The sequence below is a fragment of the Artemia franciscana genome, chromosome 20, assembly GCF_032884065.1.
Source record: "Artemia franciscana chromosome 20, ASM3288406v1, whole genome shotgun sequence".
Classification (NCBI taxonomy): Eukaryota; Metazoa; Arthropoda; class Branchiopoda; order Anostraca; family Artemiidae; genus Artemia; species Artemia franciscana.
The window spans coordinates 2,867,746-2,879,827 of NC_088882.1; the positions used below are offsets into that span (position 1 = coordinate 2,867,746).

General features: G+C 36.6%; 1 protein-coding gene across 2 annotated transcripts in view; it reads left to right on the top strand.

Moving 5' to 3' along the window:
• LOC136040279 (serine/threonine-protein kinase cst-1-like) overlaps positions 1-12,082 on the top strand; it is a 91,230-nt gene that overhangs the window by 51,912 nt on the left and 27,236 nt on the right. For both annotated transcript variants that reach the window (XR_010620659.1, XM_065724523.1), the window contains exons 3-4: positions 5,605-5,753; positions 11,601-11,780. Coding sequence is in view for 1 of the 2 variants with exons in the window: in XM_065724523.1 (XP_065580595.1) it covers positions 5,605-5,753; positions 11,601-11,780 (329 nt within the window). In the remaining variant the exon portion in view is untranslated. The remainder of the gene's footprint in view (positions 1-5,604; positions 5,754-11,600; positions 11,781-12,082) is intronic.

Sequence of the window (12,082 nt, forward strand, 5' to 3'; positions counted from 1 at the left end):
TGTTTAGTTCTGCTGTTTCAAAGTTTAGCTTGTCAAAGCTAGTTTTATTGGTGTTTCCAAGTGTATTTTAGAAGTTTTTGTTTGAAACTTGTGAGTTTGGATGTCTACTGGTGCTGTATTGTGATCTACCTTGTCTGCTTTAGCATTGTTGGTATTTCCAACTGTTTTTGGAAGTTCTTCGTTTGAAACATAAGATTTACGATGCTTTGTTGTTCTCTTTCATGGTTTAGCTCTGTTGATGTTTCAAAGAGTATCTTGGAAGAAGTTGTTTATTTCTGCTGTTTCAAAGTTTAGCTTGTCAAAGCTAGTTTTATTGGTGTTTCCAAGTGTATTTTGGAAGTTTTTGTTCGAAACGTGTGAGTTTGAATATCTACTTGTGCTGTATTGTGATCTACCTTGTCTGTTTTAGCTTTGTTGGAGTTTTCAACTGTTTTTGGAAGTTCTTCGTTTGAAACATAAGATTTACGATGCTTTGTTGTTCTCTTTCATGGTTTAGCTCTGTTGATGTTTCAAAGAGTATTTTGGAAGAGGTTGTTTGGTTCTACTGTTTCAAAGTTTAGCTTGTCATTGTTAGCTTTGTTGGTATTTTCAAGTGTATTTTGGAAGTTTTGTTTTAAACATATGATTTAGGATGTCTACTTATGGTGTTCGTTGTCTAGCTTGTCTGCGTTGGCTTTTTTGGTGTTTCCAAGTCCGTTTTGGAAGTTATTTCGTACGAAAAGTATGATTTAGGACGTTTAGTGTTGCTGTTTCATGGTTTAGCTTATGTGTTAGCATTATTGGTGTTTCAAAGAGTATTTTAGAAGAAGTTGTTTAGTTCTACTGTTTCGTGCTTTTAGTTTGTTTGTATCAGCTTTGGTTCTATTTGCTAGTGTGCTTTGGAAGTTTTTTCCTTTGAAACATGTGATTTAGGCTATTTAGTTTTGCTGTTTCGTGGTTTCGCGTGTCTGCCTTGGCGTTGTTAGTGTTTCCAAATTTATTTTGGAAGTTTATCGTTTAACCCTTAAGATTTATAGTGTTTAGTTGTGTTGTTTCGTAGTTTAGCTTGTCTTTGCTAATTTTATTAGTTTTCAATGAGTATTTTGGAAAAAGTTGTTTAGTTCTACTGTTTCGTGGTTTTAACTTGTCTGTGTTAGCTTTCTTGGTCTTTGCAAGTGTATTTTCAAAGTTTTTCGTTTGAAACGTATCATTTGGGATGTTTAGTTATGCTATTTCGTGGTCGAGCATGTCTGTGTTAGTTTTGTTGATGTTTCCAAGTTTATTTTGGAAGTTTCTGTCTGGATTTAAAAGTAGGATTTAAGATGTTTACTTGTCCTGTTTCATGGTTGAACTTGTCTCTGTTAGCTTTGTTGGTGCTTCCAAGCGGGATTTGGAAGTTCTTACTTTGAAACATAAGATTTAGGACGTTTAGTTGTGCTGTTTTGTGGTTTAGCATGGCTGTGTTTGCTTCATTGATGTTTCAAAAAGTATTTTGGAAGAATTGGTTTAGGTCTGCTGTTTCGTGGGTTTCAGCTTGTAGGTGTTAGCTTTGTTGATGTTTCTAAGTGTATTTCGGAAGTTTTTATTCGAAATGTATGATTTAGGACGTTCATTTGCACTTTGCCAACCTCGCCGATGCAAATTTTATTGTTTAGAGAACAGAAGTAAAGGAGTACAGTAGATTAAAAGAGGTACAGACGTAAAAACAAACAGACAATATATTTTTATATATGTATAGATAAAAACGTTTATTAAATAAAGTTCTAGATTTTAAGTATTCTGTTTCCAGTTTTTCGAGTTTCAAAATTTATGTCCTAAGTTCGACTGAGGCTAAGAATGTTATTAGCATAAGTGACTAAGGAGATATTGAGGCAAGAGAGAAAAAAAGACATCTGACACTGGTTTTGAGCTTTGAGGACATAATTATCGAAATAACAAGGCGAGGCAATAGCATCCTTGCCTGGGTCCTCTTTTAACTGGTACAGTTCTATCCAGCAGCTTGCCATTTCATCTTTCTTAAGAGGGATTATAAGTCGTACTCGTAGCTTAACATACATGTCTTTTTGAGATTCGATGATAGTCGGATTTAGTCCTCTTTTAACAGCTCTTAAAAGCATAATGGAGTGATTGGGGGTTCAAAGGCGTTACGAATATCATGCCTCACCAAGGCGAGTTAATTACTACAAGAAGCATCAAGCAGAGGTTTTGGCAACAACCGCAAGAGCGTCTGCACATCCAATGCCTTGTTCAAAGCCAAATTGATGTGGAGGTGTGTCATATTTTGGCTCTAGCTCTTTTGTGAACAGTGGTTCTTAAAGCTTACATAAACTGGTTAGGTTACAGTTTGGGTCTGAAAGATGCGCATTGGTTGAAGGCCTCTTGTTTTTTTCCGGAATAGCAGAAAGATCTCCCACGCAGAATGTTGATTTTGCTTAGCAGGAGTTCCATAGCAAGTGAAATTATATCTGGTGTCCAATAGACTGAAGCGGAACTGACTTAAAAGACTGCTCTTGTAAGAAATTTAAATTAATCAAACAAGTTTTTTCAACTGAAAGTAAGGAGCAACGTTAAAACTTAAAAATGAAAAAACATTATTGCGTATATGAGGGGGGGGGGTAGCCTTCTTGTTAATACCTCGCTGTTTACGTTAAAGTTCGAATTTTGTTCCAATTCTTTAAGGATGCCCCCCCCCCTGAATCACAAAGGCTATTGAATTAGAATAAATAGCTCTTTTGAAAGTACTAAAAAAAATATTTTGCGTTCAGAGCGAGGTATTAACGAGGGGGCGAACCCCCTCATATACGTAATAACTCTGTTCGTTTTAAGTTTGAGTGTTGCTCCTTAGTTTCATTTGAAAAAAAAACTTGTTTTTTTAAAATTTAATTTCTGATTAATTTTAAATAATGCTGGGAAATCTGGCGCCCCCTTCCAGGAAAATTCTCTTTCTCCATGAAAAATTCCTCCATGGAAAGATCCTCCCTCGTAACCTACTCCTCCACCAGAAGAAAATCCCCCCGGGAAACGTCTGTATACTTCCCAATAACCAATACTATGTGTAAACAATGGGCAAAGCTTATAACTTGCAGCCCTTTCCCCAGGGACCGCGGGGGCTTAAGTCATCCTAAATACATAGCTATTAGATTCTTCGACTATGCTGAACAAAATGTGTATCTAAAAATTTTGATCTGGTGTCTTTGGGGAAAAAAAAAACCACGCATCCGTGATTTTTCTTCTGGCAAAAAACAAAATTCCACATTTTTGCAGATAGAAATTTGAACCTTTACAATAGGGCTCTCTGATACGCTGAATCTGATAGGTCAATTTTAATTAAGAATCTAGGACTTTTTGGAGGGGGGGGGGTGTTTCCCCCTTTTTCGAAAATAAGGCAAATATTCTCAGGATCGTAACTTTTGATGAGTATAACTAAACTTTGTGAAACTTTTATATTTTAAATCAGCATAAAAATCCAATTTTTTATTATCTATTGGTATCAAAATTGTATTTTTTTTAGAGCTTTGATTACTATTGAGCTGGGTCGCTCCTTGCATACAGTTTGTTACGACGAACTGTTTGGTCAAATCATGTTTTGACACTCCCCTCACGGAACATTCCACCCAGGAAATTCCCCTCGCGAAAATTTTTCCCGGAAAATTCTCCTCCCCCGCTGAAATTCCACCTGGAAAATTATTTACCTAAAATCTCCTTCTATAAAATCAGATATCTATCTTGCATGCCCCTTAAATTAGACTAAGTCGGAATAAGGCTACTGCAGGTTGATACACGCCTTCTTATTGCCCCTGGTATTGTTTCTGACGTTTATTTCAAAGCTTTATTTAACTAAACTAATTTTCTTCGTATGTCTTAGAGTTATATTCAATTATATGTAAGTACGCATTAGCTAGTATGAGCGAGGGGTGGTGGATCACATTGTAGGTGTTGGGGAGAAGGGCTGATGCCTCAAAGGTTGGATTTTAATGATAAAAGATTCTAACTCTCATTGAGCCTTCATATAAATATAGAACTAGTTTTAGCGAGGGGGGTGGAAACTGATATCTAATCCCCCTTTAATTAAGGGAATATTTCTGGTGTACGCTTTTACTGTGAAAGTAAAGAGTAATATTAAACCCTAAAACAAGCAGCATTTATTCTGTATAGAAGGGAGGCCGTTCCCTCCCCCCTAGTTGTCATAGAAACTTCAGAGGGTGCCCATTCGATTGGAAATCTATTTCGTGGCCGGATCTCCATTTCGTGGCCCTTCAGCAAGGAAGTGCAATGGGGAGGCTGGGGGTCAACCATCCTGTTATCATTTTTGATTTGGAGTCCTGTGGCGTAAAACTTCCAGGGATTATTTTCTTGGTCAAAAAATGTATCAACATCTTGCTGTGGGAAGGGAGAGGGGCTAGAAGCCCAGAAATGAGCCACTATACCTTTTTTCCTGGTCTATTATGAAGCTAAAAGCATTAAGTCATTAGAACAACGGGGACTAATATACAATAACTTATTCAAATGGTTTGTCTCTTTTAAATTAGTCCCTCATCTAACAAAGGGGGGTTTTAAAAAGCACCGAATTTTTCCGATTGGCCGGAAATTTTTGGCTTAGGAGACCTCAGTGCAGAAGGAAAAGAAAATGTAGCTCAAAAAAGGGCCAGAAAAGTCCCAAAAATTTTTCCCATTTACTTCAAAGGAAGGGACTATTTTAGAAACTTTGAAGGGGATCATTTAATTGAAAATTGAGTTATTGTGTCCTTTTTAAAAGCCAAAAGGGCAGTCAACCTCTCTCTAGGCTCATTGTCTGCTATCCGACTATCTTCTAATCCATATGATATCAAATCAATTTTGAAATGTCCGTTTTGCTCAAAAATTTTAAACTGTCGTGATAAGTTTGCCTTCAGGGTTGGTTTCATCCCCAGAGCCCCTATGTTCAACTTTATCTTGTCCTGCTATGATAACTCAACCCCCAGAAACACGAAAAAGAGTTAAAATAAAATAAAAATGTAAAATAAATGCTACAACACTTTCTACACCACATATTCTGCCTATATTTTGGAATATTAGCTGAATATTTTAAAATTCCTTTTTTTCTTCATTATTTTTTTTGTCATGTTTTTGTTGTTGTTTGCAGCTGCTCAAAATTTTGCATGTGGAGGGGGGGGGGGTCACGAGAGGGAAATTATTCGGGGGAACTTTCTGAGAGACCTAGCACTTCCATTGAGAGACTTAGCACTTTTACATAAAGACCTAGTACTAGATACCAAAATACGAACTGAAAGATATCTTAGGTTATTTGTTCATTATTTTTATTCGCTATTTTAGTGTAATAACTATTGGAAGTATTTTTTTATTTAGATTATTTGTGGTTTTATTTATAATTATTGTAGTGTCAGCTTGCTTGTATTTGAGATGATCCTGTGCTAGCATAGGTTTTTTAAGCTAATAAATTTCCTTTCATCAATTTCTCCATGCAAAGGTTTTATTCTCCTAGACTTAGATTAGAATGAAGATGGGAAAGTTCGAGATGGAAATCTTAGCAATATGAAGTCTTTTTGGATTCTTTTCCGTAATCTTTCCTGTCTCAAATAGGTTGGGCTTCTAATGGTTCGATAAAATTCATTTTTTTTTCTTTAGGTTGTTGCTGTTACTGAATTCGCTGAAGGTGTTTTGTCCGACCTATTTAGCCCAGGTCAAAGAAGACTTCCTGAAGAAAAAGTCCGGAATGTAGCAATTCAGCTTTTATCTGCTATGTATTACCTTCATTCAAATAGAGTTCTTCACAGGTTAGGATCATATCCATAATCATTAAATATATATGACAGACAGAGGGATCTTCCGTGTGCTTTTCCTTCCATACCACCATCAAAGGGGTTTCTTTACTAAAAGCGTGTGTTTCTATGCCACCTGTGACGCAAGTTTTATACGTAATTTGGTAGGTTTTTTTTTGTCAATCAACCCAGGGGCTGCTTTCTCGCTAATGTTTTGCATCGATTTCTTTGTACTTTGTTTTCTATCTTTTATTGATCAGCTCCACAGTGGACAAAAATAGCGACGAAGACCACACTGCCTTTCCATATCAAACAAACACAACTTTGAAACAATGGGGAAATTTTCTCAAGGTAGTGGAATTCAATTAAGTGAGTATTTTGGCCCTATGTCAAAGGCTCGTCTTCAGCACAACACCAGATATATATATATATATATATATATATATATATATATATATATATATATATATATATATATATATATATATATATATATATATATATATAAACTTACATTAAAATGCGAAAATTAAAAATAAAAATGCTTAAAAAAAACTTTTTAAAACAGTCCTAGCATCCTTACTTCAATGAAGCTCAAGCAGGACTCAAATGTAAGTTAACACATATATATATATATATATATATATATATATATATATATATATATATATATATATATATATATATATATATATATATATATATATTTCTGGTGTTGTGCTGAAGACGGCCCTTGGACATAGGGACATAGGAGAAAATTTCCCTGTTGTTTCAAGTTTGTTTGCACAGTCGACTTTCTAGGTTTTGTTAGAATCCTTTAAAATGCGTGGTAAGGGCTATAGAAAAAAAATGTGTAAATTATTTAGCTCAAGCTTTAAGAAGCGATAAGAGCCAAGAATGCTCAATGGCTGATTGTATTGAGCCGTCTTAGCAATATTATATGGGTGAGATCAACCATGAGGTCTAGGCAGGAGGAGTAGCTTAAGTTCTGACACCAACAGAAAAACAAAGGCTTAAGAAAATAATATTTATTTACTAACCAACGTTTACAGTTATGCTCTTTTGTAAGACACTAGCCGTGTGTGTTCCCAAACTATTACTAATCCTATTAATCTATTAATGTTAATTTGTTAACTCTATTAACATATTACTCCTATAAATGTTACAACTGAGTGTGTAAACTCTTAGGTCATATAGGCAATGTCCGGAATGTACGATATTGCTAACCCCTGCACTGCCTCGTGAACCTTCCATCGCTATTAAATCATTTCAATTACCTGAAAGCCAATGAAGTTCTAGCGTTTACTGATAAACGAAATCTAAAAAAAACTGTCTTACTTTAGCGTAATGTTATTACATGCTTTCTGACAATAGATTCGTCCATCTGTCGATTATGTCTGAATTGTAATGGAATCCGGTGGTGGTCGTGACCTTTTAGGCTCTTATATTTCTCTTGCCTTTTCCACTTTAGCCTTTGGTGAAATCTGACAAAAAACTGGTTGATCATCCTGGATAAGATAGTTGGTGCTGGTACTTCTCTACGATGTTATAAAGCTCCTAAAGGAATAAAAGGTTTCAGTTCTGAGTTTCACATTAATGAAGATGTAACTATGCATAAATTGGGTTTTATCATTTGCAATTCATTCCATATCAGATGGGACCTTTTAAGTTAGTTACATTGCAATAAAAAGAAAAAAAAATTCTTAGGTCAGAAATAACGAGCGCGCACCGGGAAGAGCCAAATATCATTTACATATAGTGATTCTGCACTTTTTATGCTAAAAAAGGCATAAATATCAGACATAAATTTTGTTCTTACTGGCACATCATTCATAGCAGAAGAGTGGAAAGATTGAGCTGCTTTTGCTATAATCTCAGGATGAACTGAATGCTTCAGGATATACTCTGAGAAGAAATATACAAAAATAATTGATATGTGATCCTTTCAAACGTGGAATCAATGCCTTTAGGCTTAGTTCGAACCTTTGTCAACCTTTTGTGGTCAAGACCTGTGGCAGTGTCTGTTAAAAGTATGACGTAGTAAATGAGTGGTACCATTCGCATCTTCTTCGGGTTTATGCCCTAGCAAATACTCCCTAACTATTTTTCGGTTATTGAAGTTGTCAGAAAGTCGAGAACACCATCTGCTGCTAGAATGAGAAATTAATCATTTCCAGAAAGATGATGCTGCTTTATCTCTGGCCACGTTGTCAAATAAGGAGGCGTACAATAATTAGGAGGCGCATCTTTGTTGTTGAAATAGGGTACAGCATGCTCTTGTATTACTGTCAAAGTCGATCCATAGTTACAGCTGAATCTTTTTCTTTGGCTGGGTGACCTCAGAAAAGAGTCTGTTAACATCGCTAAGGTTCTAATCTGTATGTTCAGAAGACTAATTGATTGTTATCCATTTTCTGTCTTCCCCTAGTGTACCTAGGACAGCTTAGCAATCACCAACATTAGCCGCAGAAAGAAAATTGATAAGAACGTGAGTCACGTTAATCACAGCACCAGACATAGAAACATCCATTATATTAGTAAGTATGACGGACTAGACCCTTAAGGTCCAAACCGGGGGTGCTGATCTCTGTTTCTTGGCCCTTCAGCCAGGAAGTGCAATGGGGGGCTGGGGGCCAGCCATCCTGTATTTTCATGCTCCCTTCCTGCTTGCCCTTCCCATATTTCTCTATGTACCCATTTAGAGCTGTTTTGACTCTGTCTGAGCTTAAAGAGTCACGGCACTAGCCCCCGTCCCTAACCAAGTAACCGGCCACGCCAGGAATCGAATCCCTATTCCTCGGACATTTCCAGCCCAGCGCGCCAACCACTTAGCTAGGACGGCGCTAGAATTGCCAGGGTAGGAGCAGCATTCTAATCTTTGCTTGATGCTAAAGCCTCTCGACTCAAATGGTTATCTAGCTTTAGAAATGCCAATTCGAGCGATGCAGTAGTGCCATTTATCTCAATGTCTGAAATAGTACACTTTGCAACACTTGCGCCATCAAACTCAATAACTTCAAGGAATGTTGAATCATTCTTATTTTTTCACCGACTTTTTTTTCATAGATTTTTTTTTCAGGTGGTATAGAGCTTTTAAAGCTGTGGTACCATATCTACAGTTTCCATAGCATCTTTTAGAAACTCGTCTCTTATATCTTTTGAATGTTCTTGACTGAAAAACTTGTGCAGATCCTCATTTTGGGTCAATACTGTTACAATATAAAGAGAAATCTGTTTTGCAAACACCTGGGCACAGGAAGGACCTCTATTCCCATCAAGCTTACCTATTTTCGAAAGTTTGGAATAAGCCACTGCTAAAATATCTTCAATGGGATTATTGGATCCTAGTTGATTCCATTCAACAGCTTTGACAGAATCAGATGTGTTATTAGCCTTAACACCTCGTTGGCTCTTAGTATTTTACTTGCTTGAACTGGGGATAGGAGATCAAGGTTTCAAACAGTTCGTGGTAACGAACTGTAGTAAGGAGCGACCCGGCTCAATAGTAACCGAAACTGTAAAAAATTGAATTTTTATACCAATAGTTTCATCAAAAGAATGGCATTTTAATTCTGATTTTAAATATACAAGTTTCATCAAGGTTAGTCATACCCATCAAAAGTTACAAGCCTGAGAAAATTTGCCTCATTTTAGAAAATAGGGGGAAACACCTCCTAAAAGTCATACGATCTTAACGAAAATTACACCATCAGATTCAGCGTATCAGAGAACCTTATTGTAGAAGTTTCCAGCCCCTATCTAAAAAAATGTGGAATTTCGCATGTTTTGCCAGAAGACAAATCACGGATGCGTGTTTATCCCTTAAAGGAGTGGCAATTGCCTACTTTGCCAAACTTGTATTTTGTTATCCAAGGTAATAGAATAAGCCGAAAATTAATCTCGAAGTATATTTCTCATTACTTTCATATGTCTTGAATATTCCCTTTATACAATTGTGATCTTGTTCATTCAGCAAATTGTTTCAGTGTAAAAATTACCAGTATGGTTGCTACTGAGGTATGGTTTTCCTGCATGAGTTCTTTTGATGTAAGTCGGGCGTTTGACTCGTCGGTGCATGCTAAGATCCTTTTAGAAGCGGACAAACAAGGGCTAAATCTGTGTATTGTCAGAGTTGTGTATTATATGTACAATAACCTTAGAGCGCAAATTAAAATACCCTCAAGTTCGGCTGAATCCATTGTTGTACCGGCTCGTAAAGGGGCCAGGTAAGGCTCAGTTGCGTCTCCGACTTTGTATAACAATAGCGTTCTGCCGGCACAAGCCCAGGTAGCTACGTATTGTGTTTCAAAAGGGATCGATGTTTCGTTGATGACGTATGCTGACGACCTACTTAATTTGAACAGGTCTGCTGATCGACTATCGAAGAATTTTAATGTTTTGAGTAGGGAATATTATTAAATAGGTTATCATTTAATATGTCCAAATCGGCCGTACTGTCTTTCAATGCGGGGTATTATGAGAAAGAAATTCCTTTCAGCTGTTAAGCCATGTGAGAGCATTACCTACCTTGGTTTACCAATCGGTCGAAGCCTTTACTCGACAGGAACGTTGCTTGTGCGATACGTAGAGGCGAAAATCCAGATTGCTTACGGATCAATCATTGGTAACAGACATTGATTCTGCCGTAGATTTCTTGCGTCGCTCTATAATGCCATTGTCCTCACACATGTACTGTATATAGCACCTTTTTGGAATTATTTGTCGTCCGCCCAGTGTACAAAAGTAAGAGTTCTATTTTTTCGATTCGCGAAGTTCATTCTGAGACTTCCTCCATGGACGAGGAACTCGTAAATCATGCGTAATTATGGAGTGTCCGATCCAACAGTTTGCACTTACCGGGTCGAAGGGAATATCCTGGAAAAGGCTAAGGGAAGGACAAACCCATGGCTAGCTATCATGTGTCAGTAGTTTTGTTAGTGTACATAGTGTGGGTTTATTTATGGTTATGTTCGTAGTGTGATTTTCTTTTCTTTTTCTATTCGTACTCCGATGTAATTCCAGTGAATTTTCGGGTAATAAAAGTACTTACTTACTTACTTATTAGCGATGTCGTTACAATGAAAGAATACCATTCCTTATTTAAAAAAAAAACAAAAAAACTTTGGGAATGGAAACAGAACGTTGGAAAAGTTCAAGAATAAATTTGTTTAATAATTTAAGCGAAAAGGTTCACATTACCTCCTTAACGAAAGCACTATTTTTGACAAAAATTGGAATGAAATAACATAGCAGATGTAGAATTAAAAGAAAAAAAAAATACGAAAATTGTAATAGGATTTCGTGGAGATCTTTTCAACTTCCAAAAAAAAACTTCGGAATCACCCCATTTTAATAACATAATACTGAAAAAACAAGGCCGCTGATGGCCAAGCAACCATACCTATAAACTGCCCTATAAGCTTAAAAAATTCGGCGCGAGAAATAATGACCTAAGACTAAATATTGGCCATAGGACCCTAAATAAACAGGCTCTAAAAGGCATATTTCCCTAATCTCGCGCAGACGAAACTTAAATTCGATTTCAAACAAGATTAAGTTTTTTACGACCTTAGACCTAACGCAAGGTTACCAAGGATATTTTGCGTAGACTTTGGTTTTGCAATAGTTTTGGACATTGACACGTGCGTGCTGACATCTGTTAAAGGGACTCCTTTATATATGGCTCTCGAGATTATTGAAGAGAAGCCTTATGATCAAGGTGCTGATCTTTGGTGAGCTGATATTTACTCAGGCAATATGTTTGAAAAAGCCACCCGTTATGCCATATACCAAATCAATACCAGTAATACCATAGAATAGAATCTACATGGTATGTGTACTAACTTAAGCTATTGTTTGCAGGGATATGAAGCCACAGAATATTCTGCTTGATTCTAATGGTACCATCAAGGTGTGTGACTTTGGTTTCGCAAAAGTTTTGGACATTCACACGTACGTGCTGACATCTGTTAAAGGGACTCCTTTATATATGGCTCCCGAGATTATTGAAGAGAAGCCTTATGATCAAGGTGCTGATCTTTGGTGAGCTGATCTTCTGCTAATTCATTGGGTCTCAATAAATGCTAATTGATTGTCTCAGGTTTTCCCGAGCCATCTCTTGTGAAGCTTCATACATTTTTTAGTTGTGGTTTCACTTCCAAATGGAATTAACTGGAATGTCGCCAGTACAAAACCTCCTAATTTGGTGTTTTCTGGGTCTGGTCGCAACTTAAAAACTAATTATGATAATTGAATAATTGACAAGCTAAATATTTTTCAAATACTTTTATATTCTCTTAAGACATTTTTTACTCATTATAAATCCTGGAAGGGTAATAAATGCT